The 24,305-nt window shown below is 38.8% G+C and overlaps 1 protein-coding gene across 5 annotated transcripts in view; it reads right to left on the reverse strand.

Moving 5' to 3' along the window:
* The window catches only part of ANKIB1 (ankyrin repeat and IBR domain containing 1), an 84,482-nt gene that overhangs the window by 38,901 nt on the left and 21,276 nt on the right, over positions 1-24,305 (reverse strand). For all 5 annotated transcript variants that reach the window (XM_050326893.1, XM_050326863.1, XM_050326873.1 and 2 more), the window contains one exon: positions 12,978-13,246. In XM_050326893.1, coding sequence (XP_050182850.1) covers positions 12,978-13,165 — 188 coding nt within the window. In that variant the 5' untranslated portion in view covers positions 13,166-13,246. The remainder of the gene's footprint in view (positions 1-12,977; positions 13,247-24,305) is intronic.

Genomic DNA, 24,305 nt, shown 5'->3' on the forward strand with positions numbered 1-24,305 from the left:
CACTAAGTATCACATATAATTACTTTGCCAGTGTGTGAAATAAATTTTAGTTGGCCAAGTTTATTCTACAATTCTGTGTTGTATTGTGATAAATGTTATTAAGTCACAAGATTGATGAAACAGATAATTTATTTCTTCTGCTCTGTGTCCTGAATAGTGTTATATTTCGTAGTCTGCAAATAGATGAAGGAGCAATTTCCTAAAAATTCATTCTCCTTTCCTGTATCTTTAGTCAGATGTCCATGCAGCACTTACTACTTTTTAAAATAATTTAAATACTTTTCCAGCTCTGCGTGTATTGGGGAAAGACTATTTACTTTCTCACTCTAGAATATATGGAAGTGCAAGGTAATGCAAACCCTCTCCTATGCAGATGACAGAGGCTGGCAAGAATTTAAGCCTCCTCTTGAATGCTTTAGAGGCAAAGTGGACAATAAACTATACCAGCAAAAAGGATCTGCTTAGCAATGAAAGGGAAACAGGCTGATTCTTAGAATCACAGTTCTGAATCCTAACAGCTCCTGAGACAAAGCAGCTCCCTGCTGCTTCTTGCCAGCAAGGATTTTTAGAAGTTACAATCCAGATCTGAAACAGAAGAACTGAAACAAATCATACAAGCCCTGTGAACCCAAACTTGCTTTAGCCTTTTGATGTACACTAAAATAATATTTTTTTCTTAAGGGAGAGTGAATGTTAGGAAATGGCAGAGAGAAAAGACCACCTCTTTGAAGCACTGGGGTCAGAGAGACAGCAATGGTGAAAGAATTCCACGCGAGGGGAGGAAGGACAGTTAGTTCCCAGAGAGGTAACATCAGGGTAGATCAGAAGCATGGCACATACATTCAAGAAACCACTGCAGAAATGCTTGCACTGTTCCCACAAAACCCCCCACACATAAAACCTGCAGAAGTCACTATATCTCCTCTCCAGGCTGTTCCCTGACTCCAAACAGTTTGCAAATATGAAAAAAACCCAGTTATTCTGGAATCCTCATTAAATCAGCGCAGGGAACCAGCTTCTACCCTCCCTGACCTACCATCTCTAAGACTAATAAAAACCAGTTTAAAACACTTTCAGGCAGCTCAGCCACTTGAAAGCAGGTGCTGCCTAAATACAAAATCAGACAATGTTGCTCTTGGTGAACAGTGGTGAGCAGAAGAACTTGGTAACCAAACTGACAAAAGGAAATGTTATTTACCTCAGTTATTGCCTTATGCTATGGTTACAAGTTTAAATGCCATCTCCTGTTTTCATTGTCCCTGATTACATCCCCACCAGGCACCACATGGTACACCTTTCTCTCAGAGTTTGTTGATGCTTTTTTAGGACAAAGAACAATCCTAGAATTATTTTATTAATAAATGAAGAGGCTGTACAGGGTGAATGTGGAATTCCCCTTTTGGAAATTATTGAAAGCAGTCTGGACAAATACTTCAGTAGGAAAAACTAGGCACAGATGGTCTGGTCCTGCAATGGAAGGATGTCTTGATGGTAGCTGTTTGCTCAGTCAGAATTCTGTCCTTTCTTCCTCCTGAAAATCTCCAAGCAGTTTGAATTCATAATGAAGCTTACTGTCAAAATACTGTTTTCTTTTAAATAAGTGGCAACAAAGTATTCAGAGGAAAAGATAAAAACAAAACAGTCTCCTGTCTGTTGCCCTATTTTGGCAGCAAAAATGTTTCTTGGAGAAATCTCTCTTTCATTCCATGATAGCTGACACGATAGATGAATTTGTTAGGAAATATGAATATGCCAAACTTGAGATTAAAGATCTTGTCAAAAAAAGTTACAGCATATTTTGTTTGCCTGTTTTTTTTGTTTGTTTGTTTGTTTTCAGAGGAAAGGGATTTAGCAACACAGGCAAAATGCTTCAGAGTCAATTACGTGAACTGGAAAGATAACCAGTATCAAACACGATCCAAAATGAATTTGCTGGTTTGAATTAGCTTTTCATAGTATGAAACTAGAGACAGAAAGAAAGAAGGGGAAGGAAGGTGGGAAAGACAGAAACAGAAGGAGGGAAATGGGTGGGAGGGAGGGAGAAAAGAATGGAAGGAGGAAGGGAGAAAAAGATAACTCAGTGGAGGACAAGGAGATGTATTCTATAGAGGTACTTGGATATGATCAGCTTTTCAGTGTAAGGAGAAGTCAAGCCAACGCTGAAAAGCCCAGCTGAACCCATGACTTTAAGTTCAGAGAAGATGACTAGTACCAAAAAAGGGTAAATTTTACATCCACAAATTAATTATTCAACAGGACTCCATTTTTAACAGTGGTATTTGGTGCATAAGACTTTCACAGATCAGTTCTGTAGACTCCTGCAATTTGGCTCACAACTTCAGAGGTATAAGAAGCTAAATTTTGCCTGGAAATGTACTGATAGAGTGAAAATATGCATTGCCTATGGGAAATATCACTTAACCGCAAGGCAGCCAGACTTTACTCTAGTTGCACTTTCCAGATTTTGCTTCAAGCTGTAGTTCTTTGCAGAATCCAAACTTGAGGTGACAAAAGCATGAGAAAAGTGTTGAAAAAGTGACAGAAAGGAAAGGGCTGTAACATTCACACCTACCACTATCTGTATTTGCAGGAAAGTGGCAAGAGACTCAAGATCACAAGGCTGTGAACCTGAATAATAAACAACTGGGACATGCCCTCAGTTGGGAAACTAGCATCAACACAACCATTTCTTCAGGTTTTGATAAAATTTTTAATGGTTGGGGCATGAAAAACACTATATTTATAGTCTCTTTGTCTCTCTAAACAAATGTCACATACATTATAGCTATATATAGATATACATCATTGGATCTAGATGATCTTTAAGGTTCCTTCCAACCCAAACCATTCTGTGTTTCAATGCTATATATATCTTGCACATAAACACATATGAAAATGTACCTATGTGTAGAAAAATAAAACCAAAATAAAAAATAGTGTAAAATGAAATTATAAAGGTAGTTCTGACAGCTGGAGACTAAAGCATGTTTGAATGTGATCAAAAACTGAAATGTACCGATTTTTGAATGCAAAGCACGTATGTACACTATACAAACTACACAGAAAATTACACTGTTGCTTTAAGCAAGACAAGTAAGGTACTAGAGAAAAGTGACCTGCAGCAATAATGCAAAATAATCTGCATAGGGTTCCCTTTCACAGCATCCCCTCTGCTCCCTGGGACGGATAGCCCTTTAAGTACAGCTTGCTAAAGAAAGTTTACACTGCAAACTCCAGTGAAGGTATAAACCTAAACCTCACAGCTTCAAGAGAAGTATGAGTATTAAGAAAAGTATTTTAAGAGCATTAAGAGAAGTATAGGTAAGCCATGAGTTATAACAACAAACAGAAGAGCCAAACCCTGTTACCCAGTAATTTAAAACTCACATGGAATGAATTAATTCATACAATTATTGAATCATTCAGCTTCCAACGCAGTAGGCCAATTCTGATGCATTAAACTTTGAATAATCATGATTATTTCACTAAAGTACTTTTCTCTCAAATGTAGTATAACAAAACAACCACAGTACTAGCAAGCACTTGAAGAAATCTTCTTAGTCATTACTGGTTTAAATCACTTTGTGAAGAGTATATTATTTACCTCATGTTGAAAGCCACATCGAGTAAACATAATTATTGATATTTTGTTATATAGTGCTAGAAAATTATTTATTAGTACTTAGAGTTTCTTCTCTGATTCTTAAGTGTTTCTTACAGCGCAGGAATCTCCTGTATGCAGTAAAAACCTGGATGGGAGAGAATGACTATTCCTACTGTAAAACAAAGAATCTGCTGACATCATTACCCTTTATGAAAGAAAAAACACAGACTATTGTCCTGACTTTTTGTAAGCCTTAATTCAGTTGGCCCCTTGCCTAAGAACTGTTATTAACACTACCAGAATTCCCACATACACTAGGAATATCCTGCTGTACTAAGGTACGAAGTTACACCAGTAATAATTTGGCCTAAGAACAAAGGAAGTATATCCAGGAGGCTGTCAGTGATACTGTCCCCACTGCTGATGGAAGCCTGTGAAGAGTTAATTCTTCCTTCTGAAATTTGAAATCTTCACAGACATTCCAAGGTCCCTTATGTTGAGTAATCCACTCTGGCCTCCAACCCTGTATTTTTCCTAAACAGAAATGCCTCCATTTGTTCCCATTCATATGACTCCTACCAAGTATGGTACATCTGCCCAAATAGGTCAAATAATTTCCTAGTACTCAAACAATTTCTGCAGATTTTCAGAGAAAACCACCAATCTGAGAAGCAAGTCCAAACTATGGCACATATGAATCACATCTTTTACTCAGAGCAATCTCAGGTTTAAATGGAAATCTCTGACTCTCTCAACATGTGCTCTTCTGGGCCTATTTCACTTATGGACTTGATGTAACATTCCACAAAAAATATTACCTAGAATGACAGCACTGTCTTCACTCTCTCCTATACTGGCTCTAAAAAGCCTTACCATCTTTTTCACTGTATTGCTACAATTTCACCTATGGTTTCTCCAAATAGTTCATTTGCAAAAGACTACTAAAGTGATTAAAAGTAGGTCAGCACCTGCATCTGAGTTCCATTTCTGGACTGTTTCATGTTAATGCAGTAGCCCATCAGCTAAAATACACCTAAGAAAGGTCTCATACAAATATGCATCAATAAAGAACTTTGCATTCTCTTTACTGAAGAGATGCAAACAGGTTGAAAAGTTTCTCTGCTTTAGTGGTTTTGTGTCAGCAAATATGATTAAGTATGACCTTCTGTACAGAGATAGCAATCTTTGGCTTTGTACAGCACAAAAAAGCAAGAGGCACAACGCGCAGGAGGGACAAGGAGATACAATTGAATTGGGGAGCACAGATCCAGAGATAGTGTACACCAAAAGTGAGGAACACAAAACTTGGCTAATCCTTACCTTTGTTATACTATGGGCTACAAAAAATCATTCTTTACATATGGTAACTATGTCTGTTAGGAGGAACAGCAGCATCAAAACACAGAATTAAACAACTCCTGATACAAGAATGTACCAATAACATCTGTAAGTTACTTGCAGCCAGAAATCTATTTATTTATTTATGAGCTACTTGAGTTTGGCCTTCCCCTGAACAGTCAGAATACTGTTTCCAGGATCTCATGCCACTTCTGGTTTTTATTTCAATATTCTAAGTGAGATTTCAAAAGAAATAGAGCTGACTGCCAAATTAGAAGCGGCTTCTACTGGAGCTGGCTGCTTACCAGCAGTTTTTGTGACAGTCCTCTGTAAAGTAAAATCCATGTGATTTACATCTCTCTGGTCCTTTCTTATACACATTTCTTTACAGCTAGAACCAGTTCTCAAACATAGGTGTCATCCTTCCAGCCTTCTCTCCAAATCCCATTTTTTTTCTGAAAAGACCATCCATGTTGAATTCTCTTCTCACATAACTGTGAGACTATTATTTTTAGACTGGTCTCAAAAAAATGTTAGATGAAGTAATAAACATGAAACTACTAATGAGTGCATTCATCTTCACCTTTTAAAGACATAGATTTGTATTTCTGGGGAGAATTTGTATTTCTGAGTGGGACCACTATCTAGGTGTCAGCTTGTAAATCACTTGGCAGTGTATGACATCTAGTGTTGATATTATTTATACAGCAATAATTATGAAATTACACAGCAAATACTAACAAGCTCTGCGTCACTTTTATTTCTTAAAAACTATGAATGTTACAGAAATTGTCTCACCTTTCTCTGTCTCTCCTTCCAGAAAAATTGTTTCAATTTGTACGTTGCTTGATCTTTAATGACACTAATTTTTATTTTCGTTAAATGTCTCAATGACATAACTTTATTATGTTAAATTGAAAAAAAAATCTGCTAATTTAAATAATCAAATCATCCACAGCCTAAATTTTGACCAAAAGGAAAACTGGGTCACTGAATATTTTGCTTGGACTTTGCATTCAGGTATAAAAGTTAATGAGTTATTTCTGATAAATTTCCTTCTGTTTATCAGAAACTGCAAGTCTCTCAGTCATTATTCCAGTAACTTCTGAGCCAACAGATCTCTCTGGTAAGGAAGCCACGTGTGACTCTAACCCCAGGGTGAAGTTAAGCCATTTGACACAATGATTCAGCAGATACCAATCGACTCGATAGAGGCACAAACTCTACCTGGCAACAAAATTAGTTTAAATAAAGATTTGGTCATCTCAGCTGTGAAGGACCAAAGCTGTACTCCAGTATAACCCAAATAAAATTTTACTTTCCCTGGGGTAAAATGTTCACAAAGGCTCTACTAAGGAGAACAGACAACACAGAATAAGCAATCTTTAATACTGTACTGCACTAATCTATCACATCTCACCATCACTAACAAAGTAATCTTATTCTGCAGTGTCTGATTCCCACAAGGAAAGAAAACCAATTTCCTAACAGTACAGAAACACCTTGTAGCAAGAAGAAGCAATAACTCAACATACTCAACATTAGCAGCTGTAACTGGAGAACAAGGCTATGTGCACTGTGAGCAACAAACTCCATAGGCATCACATACCTTCTACTAAGGTTAAAATAACCAGAAATCAGACAGAAACGAGGTCAGTTTTAAGAGCTGAAAACATAGCAGCTGTCTGGCTGAGCTCAGCTTGTTGGTCAGGCTACTATTAGGATGAAGTCTACCCACTGTTTTGTGTTTTGAGAGGAAGTCATGAGGAGCACCAGGGAAGACACCTTGGGAAGCTACAACACCTAGTCAGGGAGAACTGCTTTTAAGTGAGATTTTGAGCTTTAGGAAAAAACCCAAGGCAGTCAGTCAGTTATGGGGCGGAGTTTTTCAACCTGCCTTACTGTACTTTAGAAGACAGTGGCCAAGTGGGTGGAAGCCTTTGAGAAACCTACCAATGCTACTGCTGCTACTCCATGTCCGTAGCTGCTCCTCCAAGTGTCCTCTCTGTTTGCTGTCTTTAGCAGTTTTCTCCAGTGGGGATTCAGTCACAGTAAGAGTTTGCTCAGTTTTAAAGGCTTTTTAATTTTATTGTTTTTCACTATATCACAAGCAGTATCTCCCACAAGTAGCATTCATGTCTCATATTGTAAAACTGCCAAAGAGTTCAATTTACAGCTTTGCAGGTGCTTACTATTTGATTTTACACATTTAGTATAATGTAGGATGAGATTCATCTTTGCAGCTCTGGCAACCTATAGTGCAGACAACTGCAGCTGATCCAGTTCTCTTAAATTCCCTTTAAAACCAACAGGAAGAAACAGGCACTTCTGGCACACAATTAATTTAAAATGTTTTATGGTCAACTTCACAATACGTGAATCGTGCAGTTGCTTTCACTAATCATTCTGACTAGATTTATTACCTAGGCCCACACTGACTATAAAGGGGGCTTGGCATGAATATTTCTAATGCACACATACTTACTTTTATGAATAAAATGATGAATAAATATGATCTTAAATAAAAATATATTTTAAATATTTATCTGTGTAATTGTTGATAATTGCAAAGAAGCTTGCTTTTTGTTGTTCAAAGTGAATAATCTACACAATGACATTCTAATAAATGATTCAGACAAAATATTATAAAATACAATAAATTTTAAGTTATTAAACCAGGACAGAATTATATTATTATGTGGGAGAAAGAGTATATAGTTAGGTAGCTATCTTTTATACTACATTCAGAAGTCAAAACTTTTAAAAACTACTTTCAGGAAAGAAGGTTAGTCAACTGTTATGCCTTCATCATCTTTTTTCCCCAAATAAGCTTTAAAATTGCCTGGAGAACACCAAGAAAATTTAGTCATTCAAAGAGTTACCATGAAGAACAAAAAAAAGGGGAGAAAAAAAAAAGATTCCTTCAGGTTTTCTGAACAACCTACTGAAAATATCCATCCTTTTCATAAAAATTTTCTTACCCTGGAATCGAATCCTGTTGTTTTGATTAATAGCTCCATATTTTTCCCATTTGCCCTTAACAGACAAAGAGCTTCTAATAACCTTACTGTTCTTCTGCTCACATTTATTTCAGAAATACAGTTAGGGAAAGTAATTTAAAAGGTAACACCAGACTTACTAGCAAAGCATTGAATAGATGTTCAGAAATTTGATAGAGAAAGAATATGATTTGTAGCACCTTTCTGAAGATTTTAGCATGAATGATTTAGGTGATTTGGGTCTCAAAGTTTAATATTTACAGAACTTCTGTCAGTCAAAACAGTGAAGTAGCCTTTTTGATTTCCATCTCCAGAAAAAACAGTATCTGAAATTCAGAGCAGCTTCAGCCTTATCAGAAAATAAGCAACCATGGCACCTCTCTAAAGCCAGATGATGTGCAAAGAAATTAACAGGGTTTTCTCCAGTACTTCTCCTTAACATATATTTTTGCGGCACAAAAATCCTCTATTATCCTCTCAACTTCAAAGAAATTTTGTTCTGAAAAACCATCTACACACATGTCCCTCCAAGTCATCCAAAACTAGTTTTCAACTTGACAGCAAAAGGAATAAAAGCCAACAAAATCCAGCACAGGAAGAGACAGTCTGGAATGTGCTGTGACGAATGCAACATTCCCTCTGATGTCAACAAGTTTTCTGGCAAATTCACCCTATATAACATATTGGTAATCTCAATACACTTTTTTTCATTGCATTACAATTGCTTAGATCAGTCATTACTGAAACCTATTAAACAGCCAGAAAAGGACTCTAGCTGAAATTCTAAGAGATGAATATTTATTTTTGTTTTTATAACATAAATATATAAAATTTCAGCCTAGAGGAAACCACCACTATTTTGATGTTCTGTCACTTTACTGAAGTGAAAAATACTTCCCAAATTACAGCAATGAAACAAGAAATACTTCCAATAAACAAATCCTGGGCCCATTTACCAGTGTTTCTCTCTGGTTAGCTTAGCTATGCCTTCATTGCCAGAGTTCCTTTACTCCTATAACTAAATGGCAATGGCAGTCACCAAGAATGTTAAAAAAAGAAGTGGGGCGGTGTGTTGTTTTTTTTTTTTCTTAGTTTCAGCATTTGCCTCATTTCCAGGATCTCTGTAACTGGAAACCCTTGCTTTTCTTGTTCCAGAAAAAAATCATCTTCAAAAACCTGTCCTGTCTCCCCACAGCCCTGTGTTTCTATCACCTCCTCCCCCCTTGTAGTCAGCCCAAGACCAGCAGCAACTGCTACAATCATTCACTTTTGGCTTGAATACTCACAAAGTGCTCAGATGTAGCAGTATGAAACACACAATGAGGAAAATCTGTCACTGATCCAAAAAGCTTCCCAGCAAAGCTGAAATACTGAAAGTCACACCACATATATTGTGAAATGACAGTTTATCTAAGTGGGTTTTTTTCCTTTCAACGTCAAGTAGGTCCTCGTGATTTCCAGTCACTCCATCTGAGCCACCCGCTGGAAAAGTCTGTTCTCTTGTTGTATCTCAGAGTGGTTCACCATCAGCCAAACGCTAGTGAATAACTTTCCACAGTGATAGCAATTCTTTCTAACTAAGCAGTCAGATGGTCTAAAATGTACCTGAGGCAAAAAAAAGCCTGAGGGCACTGGATGTGCTTGATCATCTAAAGACTGCATTTTCTAAAGAAAACATGTTTCCTGTTTGTGCTTTCTCTGTAATATCTCTACATACATTTGGGGAATAAAATTTGAACTATCCTCTTGAATATGAATCTTCTGTCAAGACCTTAATTCATAAGGAAACATGATAGATGTTTGCAGTGAAATAAGACCAATTTGTATGCTGTACAAAGCTCTCAAAATCCATCTGTGAGTGCTACATATCTTTTATTATGATCATCAGACCCTCCTAGCCCCTGCTCTGTTATCCCAAGCATGCCCCTCCCCAAACTACCTTGATCCCTGTAGTAGATTAACTTCCACTGGTTGCCAGGTGCCCACCCAGCCACTCTTTCACTCCCCTGCCTCAACAGGACACGAGAAGACGATACAACAAAAAAGCTTGTGAGTTGGGATAAGAGAAAGGTTCACCAACTATTGTCATGGGCAAAACAGACTCAACTTGGGGAAATTATTTTAGTTTACTGCCAATTAATAAGAGTTGGATAGTGAGAAATAAAAACAAAATGAAAGCCCTCTTCCAATTTTTCCCTTTCTGCCTGGGCTCAACTGCACTCCTGGCTCTTTTACATCCTTCCCCACCAAGCAGTGGTGCATGGGGAATGCTGGTTGTGATCTGTTCATGATGTTTCATCTCTGCTGTTCCTGCTGCTGCTTCAGAGTGGGGGTCCCACCCACAGGATACAGCCCTTTCAGAACCGCTCCAATGTGGGTCTTTCCCACAGGCTAGAGTTCATCATGAACTGCTCCTGCATGGGTTCTTTCCACAGGATACAGTCCTTTCAGAAACACACTGCTTCAGTGTGGGTCCCCCACAGAGTCACAGGGTCCTGCCAGAAATCCTGCTTCTGTGTGGGCTCCTCTCCACAGGCTGTGCAGCTCCTGCCTGGAGCCTGCTCCAGCATGGGCTCTCCATGGGCTGCAGGCTCCTTCAGGGCACATCCACCTGCTCTGGTACAGGATCTTCCAGGGACTGCAGGTGGATCTCTGCTCCACCATGGACCTCCATGGGCTGCGGGGGGACATCCTGCCTCACCCTGGTCTGTACCACGGGCTGCAGGGGAATCTCTGCTCCAGTGCATCCAGCACCTCCTCCCCTCCTTTTCTGGCCTGGTGTCTGTAGGGCTCTCTCTCTCACTTTTTTTTTCACTCCTCTCTCACAGCTGCTATGCAGCATTTTTCATCCTTTCTTAAATGTGTAATCACAGAGGTGCCACCAGCATTACTGACAGCCTCAGCTTTGGCCAGGGGTGGGGCTGGTTTGGAGCTGGCTGGAGCCATCTGTGTCTGATGAGGGGCAGCTCCTGATCTCTTCTCACAGAAGCCACCCTTGCATCCTCCTGCTATCAAAACCTTGCCACATAAACCCAGCACAATGCCCTTCTGTCGACTCCTCCTGACAGGTGTCACAGCCAGGAGAGGGGGTGGAGGGCTATCCTGTGACAGCCTTGGAGCAGGGGGCTCCTCTCTCTGATGAGCTTACTGAGATGCCCAGAGATCAAGTGCTCTGAAAATTTTTGTTTGCACTGATTAGCTGTGGCCAGTGATTTTTGGTTTTTAAACATTAAATGCTCTGTTAAAACAAACTGATATGTCAGCTAAGCATTATTTAGGGCTGCAGACCAAACGAAAGTTACACATTAATGGAACGTCTGTTTCCAGTTTTTTATTTCAACATTCCTAGTGTACTGAAGTTTTCTATGATACTCAAGAAGAATGATCCCGAAACAATCCTAGCATTTTTTAACACATTCTTGCTAAGTCATGTGAAAAGAAAGTAACTGCAAATATTCAAATTTTTACATCTTGATCCAGTTTCTGGGCTGTAAATGCTGGATGAAAGGCATAGCAACCAGATGACTCAGACACTTGCTGCATAACAACTGTGCAGCTCGAAATCATTGAGAAAGTTCTGTTGGCTTAAGTTTCTGCCAGTATTCTTCATGCTGGATTACACCAAGTTTGTCCAGGTCAGGAGTTTTACTTCATGACCCTTTCACCTCTTCTCCAGTTTCTTGTTTCTTCCCTTCTGAGATCACTATAGCAGGATGTCCCCAGCTCCATTTCACTGCAAACTTGGTGCCTGTGCTTTCACCGCGTCTTTGGACAGTCAGCACCCACCATACCTGTTGGAACGGGGAGTTTGTCCCTTTGCCTCAGCATTGCCAGATAGGTTATTTCTACACACCCCAGAATATCTCTCTCGATGTAGTTTATTATGCAAAAGGTGTATTAACAACTGCATCACGCTACTCTATTTTAAAAAAATCTCAAAACACACAGTAAACTGTAAACACATCAGTTCGTACCCACCTACAATAATACAAATTTCAGCCTTTAAAGAAAAATGGAATTATATGGTATGCATACAAGTAACAGCTAGAGCTTGTAGTCAGTGTAGCTACAGATTCTCCAATATTTAAAATGTTTAATGAAGAGATAAATATAAAATGCTATACTATTATGGACATCTCATAATTGTAAATTTCTCTGAAAATGCAAACAGATTAAAATTAGCAGAAATCAAGGTAAGTAAGAGTTCTAAAGTATGAAAACGTGTTAGGTGAATCTAAAACACTGAGGAAAAATGTACGGTGGGAGGCCAGATAGCGAGTACAGTGACAGCATATGAGGCATGAAACAAATATTATGAATACCACAGGCTCATTAGTAGATATAAACACAGAGATGAAAAGAATATTATCAATAACACAGTTCAGTATTTATTTCTGTTCTGTTTCCTAATAAAAGGAAGAGAATATTTATGAAATTCTTTCTAACTTAGTGCCTACTGAAGAAGAGGTTTAGCAATGTTTGCTTGGTACTAGCTTCACAAACAGTAGATGAGAACAACTTATGCCTGCAATGTCTGGACATGGGTAAGATGCCTAATCTTTAATTGATCTCAGAGCACTGATAAAAATACAGAAGAATAAATATAATAAATATATATTGTGACAGCTAGAAGTAGTCACAATCAGTATGGTATCCATATGGTTTTGCAAACAGATTATTTTAAGACAGGAAAACACAACAAGAATGGTGGAACAGTCATTATTTTCAAAGAACTGTGGTATATGAGTTTTCAGGAAGCAAGCTAAAACTGCCTGAGGCTAACATTACAACAGAGCAACAGATACTAAAAATAAAACTAAAGACTGTTATACCAATCTGTGATTACAGATTGATTTGCATGTTTTCTATTTCTACTTGAACATGTTACAAAGTCTGCGTGTGCAAGACACACATACATATGCACATACATGTGTACATCCACGCACACGCACATCAGGTATTTATACCCTACCTGACACTCTTGCATTTGTTAGGTCAGTTATTCACACCCAAGCAAAACTTCAAATCCTACTTACCCCAGTATACGGTTCATTCCATGCCTCGCAGCATAATGGAGCGGAGTATTGTGCTGGTACGTTTCTCCATAAGAAGTATTTGGGTCAAGAGTTTCTTTTAGTTGAGGGTTGCTCTCGTAGATTTGGCAGGCCAAGTTTTCATCTCCATTTATAAGAGCTTTCCGGAATTTGGTGGTTGTATTTCCCATGTTGCTATCCTAGCTAACAAGGGCACTTCTTCCTTTCCCCTTCATCCACTTGTTGTACGGTTCTGTAACATGCTTCACAGCCTAAAAGAGACAAACGATATTTCAGTTACTCTGTTAAACACTCTTTCCTAGATTAATTCATCCAGAGCTACAGCACTGTAAATTGGCAGGTGAAAAAGAAGAACATAGGGCCTGTAAGCTTGCCTCATGAATTGCTGAAATCCTTCTACATAAATACACACAAATTCCCAGTTCTTCAGAGATTATTTCCCTGATAAATTGTGCCATCTGCCTCTCTGTGTAAATATCTTCACTGCCTGTACTCTTTGAAAACATGAAAAAAAGAAATAAATGTCCAATATCCACATGTATTAGAAGACTGCCATGAACAACAAATTTCCATGAGTGAGAATTCCATAAAAACTAGAAATTACTTCAGAAACAGAGTAGATCTAAAGCAAAATTCTTAAACAAGGAGGTAAAATTCTTTAAAAGCATGCAATAAAGCAGACATCAGTTTAACTTTTAATTTAAGAAAATAATGTAAAAATGTGCTTGAAGCACCTGTGCTTGTGTAAGTGGATGTAAACAGCACCCTTCTGTGCCAGCAAGACAAATACACAGGAACACAGGAATTATTACCGTGGCCCAATCTTAACAGTTCTCCTTAGCAGATTCTTAAACACCTACCCGTTACATGTAGACCAACAGTGAATGGGGCCATACAACACCTGACATTTGTACTGGCACAAACCAACTGCACCTTACAAATACTTCAAAGTACTTTCCAGCTGCTACACTCCCCAGCCTCTCACCTCTACCTGGAGGCAACCAGCAGATTGAGCTGCATAAAGACAGGGCGGACAGAGCATCTCCGCTCATGAGACAGGACAGCAGAAGCTTATCCGGTTGTGCAGCTGGAAAGAGCACATGTTGGTTTATGTCAGGGGGACAGACAGGCGTGTTAGCACCAGGCTGCAGCTGGTAGCACAGTGAACCTTCTAGGAGCTCTCTTTTGTGCATGAGTCATCCCATCCAGACTGCTCCCTGCCAGACCTTTCACTCCACAAAGCACACGCTGGGATCCAAATATGCCAGGCACAGCAGGTTAGGGGATTGAGAATTACTAAGTTGTATGCACATATAATTAGACAGGGGAGGAGCTGCCCAGTACCTTATTTCAACTTGTTGGGACTATCTCAAAGCATCTATTTCTACATTGGCTTTTCAGCACAGTTAACTGTGGCCCCACCAGCCTTATAGAGAGAAGAAATAGAGGAATACAAGGGGTATAGAGCTGCAGAAAATCCAAGGGAATCAGGGTGTGGATTCATGTGAAAAGGGTTTGGGGAAACCTGGGGAAAAGCTGCAATGAAATATATTTGTTTCCTTGGAGCTGACCTCTCACAGCTACCCTGGTGAACTTATGCATCAAGCTGCATCCCAGGCTTACTATGGCTTTGCTCAGATCCCATTCAGCAAGAGATCCTACCAGCAGGAGTCTTGCACTGACTCCTCTCTGTAGTTTATCTGAAAGATCACTTCATGAAGGGGAGGAAAAAGACCACTTTCATCCTAATCTCATCAGTGCAGTCTGGTCTGTTCAAAAAGGAGAGATGTGGCCTTGGTGGCCTACATTTTCATCCCTTTTTTTCCTATAAAATGTTGGTAAGGCAACCCTTATTTTGAGCTTTTGTGAGGTAACAATGATACTACCAAATCAGCTGACTCCACATGCTAAACATCTTGCCCATGCTTTCTTCTGTGACCAGAGTTACCTAAAGAAGGAACAATAAAGTAGGTACTCATCTAAAAGCAAATGGACACCCTTCATATGTTTAGTTATATACACAAACCAAAGCTAGATTCTTCACAATGAGGATTCTGCATAATTTCGTATCTTTCTGTCATCTCTATATTATAAAATATAAACATACAGATACTATACAGATCTAATATTTATATGCTTCAAGAAAGGCACTGCATGACAGCACGAGAGCATCAAAGATCTCAGTGCTGTAGAATAGTGTGTTTTCAGATGCAAAACCAGCTGCATTACTCCAAATACTAGATAGTTTAAGGCTTTAGTCTATAAACCCAAGAAAAAAACCTGCACTCTTCCTAATCAACCAGCAGTTCATATTATCTTTAACAGCTAGGATCTCAAAAATAACTTGAAAGAATGATTTTCAGTAAAGTTTGCTTAAAAAATTAATTTATAGTATTATAATATCTGTCAAACCCTATCTACCATCTCTCAAGACCAGAAACTAAATCAGATGAGAGCAAGTGCCTGAGAGATATCAGAATCTTCATGGAAATCAATAACAACGATCCCACTAGTGCCCATAACACCAAGAAAAGCACAAAAGTTTCTTCCATTTGAAATTAGAAGGTAACATCACCAGTTGCCATGTATTTATTTCTGGAAATTAGCACATCTGTAGCTTGCATCAGCTGCAGAACAGCTGTCTCTTGCCCAAAACTGGAACATTAAACAAACCTAAGTAGAGCATTGAGAGTTTAAGGAGATAAGATGGTGCCCCCAGGCAATCTGAGAGAAACTAGGAACAGGGTGGTACTGTTGAGATGCTGAAGATGAGATCTGAATGGGTTTAGGCAGGGAGAAGTGAGGGTCTGTGTGGGGTGAACTAAAAAGTTCAAGTTATTGCTCTGCAGAAAAGGTAAAATTGTACATTTGATTAATTCTTCTATACACCTGTTCCAATCTGCTTAGGTGCAGAGGAAAAGCAGGTTCTAAAACATTCTCATAAGCAAGACTAAGGCACAAACAAGGCCAGATGCTCAATCCCAAAATGATAGTTCAACTTTATTTTGTAACACAAAGGAGCAAAGAGAAAGAAGGAAGATAGAAAAGTAAGAAAAGCTAAGGGTAACAGTTAAAGACACAGGACAGGAGTTACCACAACCATAAAGTGCTGCTTGTTTGTAAGCTGGTAGATCTCTGCTGGGCTTCTTCCCTGGTCACCTTGTATCCTCTGAGGAAGGAGCCAAAGCAGCAGGGTAAGAGTGGCGGCAGCTCCTGCAGCAGTCCCCAAACATCCCCACAGCAGTCCCCGGACATGGCCCTAAATACCCTCGCTGTCACAGCCCCTGGATGCCCACTGGCCGGTTCACCAGTATCCAAGCAAAGGTCGCCTGGTACCACTCAGGTGGGCCCTGAGTGTCCATTGGCTGGTTCCCCAGTCTCCAAGCAAGATGTGCCTGGCATATCTTATTTGGGAGAGTAAGTCCTTCCCACGATTTTTGATTGTAACAACTTTTTATCTTTTTTTGCTAGTCTGCCTGCCTCTGCTGGCTTGCTAGGTGCCTTCTGGAGCTTTTGCAAGTAGCTTGGCTCCTGCAGCAGCCCAGCTGTGGCATCAAGGCTTTTTAACTCCATGCTCGAGACAATGGCGAAGCAATGGCGAAGCAAACTCCATCTTGTAATCAGTTCATCACACCACTGAATTCACTTTGTTTCATTTTGATGGAGTATGGATATATTCAAACCTTATACCATCTTTGATGACTAATAATATAAAAGTTGTAGGCACATTGCTTGAACTATTATGTACATTATCATATCTGGCAATTTTAGGACTATGCAGGCTGTACTGTGTAAGTCACTGAACAAAGCAGTGACATCTGCTTTCATTAAAAAAGTTTACAGTCTATGAGACCAATAAAGGGCTATACATGACACAGACATGATATAGTGAGGTGAATGAAATAAAAAGAATAAAAAACTTGTTTGTGTAACAGGACCAGACTCCAAACAAAATGAATCTCAAGTCAAAGAAAAGGGAGAATTTTAAGGATTATGAGACAAAGCTATGATGTGGCTTTGAACAGACACAAGTGAACTCCACACAAACCCACAAATCAACACAGAGGTGATAGAAATTTAGCAAATGGCTAATGCAAATATAACCATCACATTATCAAAATAAAATGAAAGATGATAGAATGGGGATAGTTAACAAAAACCCTTCAGGTGATGGCAAAGAGCTTATATTTGATGTGAAAGCAAGAAAGCCATCTCTGGAAGAATGCAAGGAGAGAAGTGACAGGATCAAAACTAACCGAGAAAACAATTCCATACTTAAACCACATGATACAATAAACTGTACTAATGCCTGTCACCTTCACACAGTATCCACAAGGTCTTTCATCTTTTAACACTACAACAGGCATTAGCCTTTTATGCTTTAGAAATTTGGTGGGCCACACTGTAGTATTTTTTCTATTCTGAATTGTGATTAAATGTGCCAGCAGAAACACAGAAAGACAGGAGAAGCTGTCTCTGTACTCTGGCTCTAGCAGTTGGCTCCCAGCGTGTTTGGAAGTCCAGAAGAAACAAAGACGTGACAGCTGCTGCCTCTCTCAAGCTGCTGTGGCTCATGAGTGTCCTTCTGTAAAATATTCAAGATCTGCCCATTTGCAGTCTTCAGTTAATCTCTGAGCAAACAGACCCTCTGCATCCACCACCTCTAGTTCAAGTAAAGGAGGAAAAGGACAAAAGATCAGCTGATGCAACAAAATTCTGGATCTGAAAATGGCTAAAAGGGACCCAGTTTGCCACCTCGTTGTGTAGCTCTTTTTTCCATGAAGAGCTTCCAATCCACTACATGTTCTCAGAGGACAGTAAAGCTAACAAGGCCAATGCTGGAACCAGGCATTTAGAGAAGCGAAACTTGGTTCACTCTTTCAGTCTCTCATTTCATGTTTTTGAAGGTGAAGGGCATGTAATTCATGTATTATTTCCTGAAGGGGGAGAAACAGCGGCAGGGAAGTGGTCTGGAAGCTTTCACCCAGTCAGCCTCAGGGACCTGGAGAGTTCCTGGGGGCTGAACACAGATGTTTCTAAAGCAGTTTCAGCAACTCCCAGGCTTGCAGGGGTAGTGTGCTGTGTCAGTGTCACTGGGCTTGCTTTGCTGTTTGTGTAAACACAGGATTAAAAATCCTTAGGCTATTTTTTAATGTGCTGTATCCCAAAACACTACAATGGAACAAAAATGACCACACAAACATGACGATTTTCAACTATTTTATCTGAATAAAATGAGGCTTGAATAGAATTTCATAGGACACAGAGAAGACCATTTGTTTGGTTTGCAGACCTATCCACCAAATCTTCAAGCTCTGTGCTAACAGAAAGGCTACATTATAGCCTTTAGCTATGTAACCTCACAACATTTATCATAACCACAAGTATCATTATGTTTTACACCAAAGATTACAGGAAAAACTAAATGCAAGTTTGCAAAATATACCCCAAGTTATTTCAGAATTCCAAACATCAACCATCTCATTCAAAATGAGAAAATGTATTTATTACTCTACTGCCAAATAGAAGTTCCAGCCTAACAAAAACTAAAATACAGGTTACACAATCCATCTTAAAGTCCAAGGAAAGATTCTTATAAACTCCATCAGGGCTATCACATTTCTCTGCTTTGGCAATGAAAAGTAATTTATATGGGCTTATTAGCACTGCTAAAAGCAACACTTTGATATCACAGCTTTATAAAAATTTAACAAAGAGACAGACACTCTCATAGAAGCTTGAAGACTGAGTATGAGATGAAAAGAGTGGATAAAGAAAGACACGGGTAGAGCAAAGTAACAATGAGATTCTGAGAGCAGTTGCACCAGCTGTTCAATTACTATTGATTTTTCCATGGGCATCGTCATAGAAGTGAATTTGAAGAAGGACGAGAGCAATGACTTAATAGCATTTTAGAAGGAGTTTCTCCTTTGAAATGCTGCCATGGTGCTTGCTAGAAATTTGTAATGAATGATAAAATATTATACAAGGGGGATCAGGTAAGTACTTTTGAAGCACCATACTTCTAACTCTCATTTAGGAACCATATATTGAACACAAAAGTCCTTCATGAGATAGCACACCTCTCTCAATTTACATTTAAATTGCTTTAATACTGAAGCAGAATTTCTCACTGAATGTGGGACTAGCACACGTTCATACAGCAGCTGTTCTAAATCTTGGGGAATAAAAAAAGGAAAGGAGACAGACTGTATGACATCACACTGCTTAGAAAATCTATCAAAATCAGTAAAAAAATATTCAGGTTTAACGAAGATAAGAAAATGCTATATATGTCTAGCATCAAAAAAAGTACTATCTACATAATGAGTAAAGATCAGGATTGCATCTAATAATCATTTGCAACCATTTTTTATATGTAGCACTGTGTAATTCCACAGTTTAACACTAAAAAGTCTGAATACAATTTGCAGCTTAACGTTAAAAACTACTTCTTCAGTAGTTTGTCATGTAAACTATAAAAACATTCTAGTGGTTCAGCTAAATGAGCCAAGGTCAAAGAAGTAAGACTTTACGTAGCTCCTCATACTTAATATTATTAAAATAAAATATACTATTGACTAAAGTTAGTGTACAATACATGGCTTCTAATCGCTTCAAAAGACAAGTGATAATGAATTGCTTACAAAAAAAGAATAAAGAAAAGAGATATCAAAACCACTTGTTTTTCAAAAGCACCTGGCTTTTGCTAAAAGGATGAAATACTGTAATGCATTCCTAAAAGCATCTTCTGCTTCAGGCACAGTTAGCTCAAAAGGTAGCTATTTCATTTGCTTTGGATACTACAGTTAAACAGCTCATTTTTAAAAGCTGAGTTTCTTATTTACTGCAGAGTCTACATTATAAATCATAATTTATTGCAGAAGGGAACCACGAACAACTTCGTGGTTTAGGAGAATGCCCAATCACTTGGTATGCTTAGGATGAGTCTCATGTTGTGATGTTGGTAATTTTAATCCTCTCTACAGAATAACACAAATGAAGCAAGTCAAAAGTTATGTTCCAGAACTACTCAGAATACCAGGCTGTATCCCAGAAACAGCAGAAAAAGTCCCGTTAGGGCTTCTCTTCCTCATTTACTCCTTCCCCTCTACATAAAGTAAAAAAAAAATAAGCACCAGGAGGACAAAATTAAGAACTAAGCATTCAAATGTGCTTGCCTGCTTTATGTACGGCTGGCACAGATGCCTACAATTCACATGCAGCAGAAAAGGTTAGGCTAAATCTAATGTTTATGTGTTTACAGTAAAGACTTAAGATTTGCCAAATTTTAACTAATGGGTAAAAATAGTTCTCTCTGGATACTTGAGAACTTTTCTAAAAAGCTTTAAGTAACAAATGTGCTTGCAAAGCTTGAGAATTGGTTATGGGAAAGTGGTGGTGGAGGGTCTTGTTTGGGTTTGCTGTCTGTTTTTTTTTGTCACACACTGAAATATTCAAAGGTTTGTGCCAAAAGTTCTGAAGTCATCAACAGGAAATAATGAAAGTGTCTCTGCAACTTTAAACATTTGTGAATGGGGCTCAAAATTATCAAACTCTGTTACATTTTACAACTCAAAGTACAGAACAAAAAAATAATTGCTATGCCAACATCTCACCCTTCATACAATGATCATCAATATAACATTCTCTGTGCTTTAAATACCAAGGCTGAAAAGTGGCAGTAATGTTGAGAGTTGACTTGAATAAAACATAGTGTGGGGTAGTGAGAGAATTAATTATTTCCTCATTTATATGCTTGTGGGATAGATAGTCTAGCAACTTGGGTTACAATCTTTTTTATGCTGGCATATGTACCCACAAATTAAAGGCTTAAAGTTACTGCTCAATTTAGTAATTTGAGACTTTGGCTTATTGACTCAGGCATGAAGACTTTCATCCACGTAGAATATTTTCTTTCAGACACACTTCTTTCACAATTCCACTCTGTGGAAAAAAAAGGATTTTAAGAATGGCTTTTGATACACTTACCAAGAATGCAACTGGGGCAGTTGGAGCACAGACTAGAAAGAGTTTAAGAAAAAATTCTACACAGATGGAGCTAAAGTAATTGCTACATTAATTTTAATTGTGTTGTTTACAGTACTTGCATTCATCATCTAAATGAAATGTGGGGTAGGTACCTACACATGGCAGGAGAGATGAGATACTGTGCAGCCAAATCAAAGATATATTGTGATAGCTGGACAAAGACTGCATCCCTGCAGATAGTTGGGGGGAAAAATCCAGCAGCACAGGTTAAAAGGAATATCTGTTGTGGTGTAGTTGGTGGTTTGTTTTTTTGGTTTTTTTTTGTTTTTTTTTTAAACTTTAGGGAGCCACCATTTAGTAAGATGCAACAAAAGAGTTATCGGTCTCTAATTATGTCCTGGAATATCCATTAGTCTTCAACTATAATTGCAGATCATTTCAAATTCATTCCAGGGCCCAATGTCTTTAGAAAATTATTTTCAAAATAACAATACTCCTTAAAGTTCTGTGAAGTCCAGGTAACACTTTGGAGTTGTTCCCAATGCAACAGTCTGTCAGGGCCTTAATAATCTGATTTCATTTTCTATAGCTTAGTCAGTGATATAGGGGAGTCACAAAATATCTTGAGTTGGAAGGGACCCAAAAGGAACATCAAAGTCCAATTCCCAGCCCTGCACGGGAGAACCCTGCAGAGGACAGCCCCAAGAACCACACCACGTGCCTGAGAGGGTTGTCCAAAAGCTTCTTGAACTCTGTCAGGCTTGGTGCCATGAACATTCCCCTGGATAGACCTGCTGCGGTGCCCAGCCACCCTCCAGTATGGTATTGTGACAGCTTAATGATATTTTAAGGCTCCAGACATAAAATACAGCAAACTTTTTTTAGCACTAGCTCTTCAATCTGCAGGTTAAGTAATTACTCAAATCTAAAATATAAAATATCTGTACCTAGTCTACCGGCACTACAACCCTTAGGCCTCCTCTATCTAGATCAGAAGGTTAAGAAGCACAAAAAGAAATGTTTGACATTTTATTAGATTAAGTCAAGCTACAGACCGACATGCTTGATAGTTCCGGCATTTTAATCCCAAGCACGCTGTTTGGTTTATTATAAACAGCTCACTATAGACTGTTCCACTGATTAAAGTAGCAGTACACTTTTGATACAATACATAAAACATTGTCAGTTTAATAAATATCTACAAAAGTGACTTCTGTATCATGGGCCAGTGCTGATAGCACCACTTTTTCATCAAGCAGAAGGGAACAAGTGTCACCCAGCGCCTATATAAGGAAGTACCAGCAGCTGATGACTCACATGAGGACACTTGGCATCAGTGATAAGCTAAAGAATACGAAACGAGAGACTGGTAACGTTCTTAACCAGTGCAATGCCTCTCATGTTGGCAGCACCTGAACACACTTCAGGCAGTGTAGCGCTTCTCTGGTTTCTCCTTACCCTCATACATACATCATGCCCAGTGTGTCGGCTGGGATGGGAGCCTCTGCCAAAAACATTCAAACACCCTTTGCTCGACTGTGAGAAAAGTGACAACTCAGCTCAGTTCAGTTAAAGTCAACTGTGTGTCCCCTCCAAAATCAGATCCAATAGACCAAAAAACCACAGTGAAACCACCACCAAGGCAATGGTTCAGAGAGTAACAGACAGATGGGACACACAGACTGACACTGTATGGAGTAGAAAACCTAAAGAAATTCATGTGTTCCTATCACATTGATCTGCTTAGAAAAAGGGAAGATAAAGACAACCAATACTGGTACAGAGCACTGCTAGAACATGAAAGGAATGAAGATGGCAACATAAATGTGAGCTGCAGAAAACCCTATGGGGAACTTGACTGACCAATCTAAACAGGGTGCAATGTGCCTTGACCCTGGCCTTGGCTGAGTCCAGAATGTATTTTTCAAGTACATTTGCCCAGCTTAGCACAATTCTAGAAGCCATGTTAAGTTTCAGGTAAACAAATCTGAAACTGCACTACAGCCTAAAGACAACCCTCTGGTAGAATCTGATCAGTCAAAAGCTTTAATGTCAACTTCACTTTCAGTGGTGTTAAACTGATAAAACTGAAAACAAAACTTGTCGTCTGCCGAGGCATATCCACAGAAAACAAAGAGGATGGCAACACAGGGCTGCTCATGAGCACATTCCTCCACAGCAAAATCTGAAAATCCTTTATGTATTTAGAAACCTTAGCATCTTCCTGAAGCAGAAGTCTCTCAGTTTGAGGAAGCTTTTTCATATGAAAGAGTATCAGTTGGTAGGGTCATGCTCTTGCTGTATCTCGTAAATATGCAATAGGGTTGCAAGGAAGATCTTAAAATGTAAGGATAGGTAGTACACAAGGTCAGACACCTGCAATCAGACTGTACAGAGTAAGCATCATCCCACCACTTTCTAAAATCATACAGTTGCATTTGGAAATAATGAATATCTGAAGTCAATGCCTTTCAACATAAAACTATTGGTTTCATCATTGACAATGTATTTTAAATAAAGTAAAAAGGTGAGCAAACAAAATCTAGATTTTTCAGTGTGCAGTCTCCCAAAATATCATGCTGTATTTCAGATTGTCAGAGGAAAGCAACAATACCAGTATCCTACCACTGACTCCTGGCTCATAACTACACTACTGACAGGACAGTGCTCTATCTGTAGACTGCTGATAGTCCACAAGTTGCATGTTCAGAACAAACTAAGCAACACTTACTGTAATTTCTCTATTATTATCCAAATAACCAAAAGCACTGAGAAGAACAGCACACAACACTTCAAGGAATATGCAATTTTTTCAGAGTTTTCTACTTTCACTTAAGCAAGCTACACTTTTAAGAGTGACGTGAGTAAATCTCTACTTGGTGCACTGTGTTTTTTTCATTAATATCTATAGGATGAAAGTTGGTAAAGTATACTCTGTTTACATTAAAGGAGTATCCATTTCCATGCTTTCAAGTGGGAGGTGAAGAAAGCACATTCAGCTGTCAGAGACAGATGACGAACATTGTTCCCAGACGTACCGGACTGGAAACAAACACGCACATACTTTTATTGTTTCCTGGAAGCATTCTTACGAGCTCGTTTTGTTCTGCGTAAAGCTAAAAGACAATGTGACCCCGCTGATCTTTCAAAGAGATCTTGAGTTTTTTCAGATGAATGAACAAATCAATTTCCTTTTAACAAAGAGGTAATTTAACTCGTCAGCACTCCTTCAAAGCAACACATTCAATTTAAGGTCTAAACACAGAATTCAGGAGATCATTGTGTGTCTAAAATGAGATGGATTCCCACAGCAAAATA

The sequence above is a fragment of the Myiozetetes cayanensis genome, unplaced genomic scaffold, assembly GCF_022539395.1.
Source record: "Myiozetetes cayanensis isolate MyiCay16 unplaced genomic scaffold, myiCay2020 scf1, whole genome shotgun sequence".
NCBI classification, from domain to species: Eukaryota; Metazoa; Chordata; class Aves; order Passeriformes; family Tyrannidae; genus Myiozetetes; species Myiozetetes cayanensis.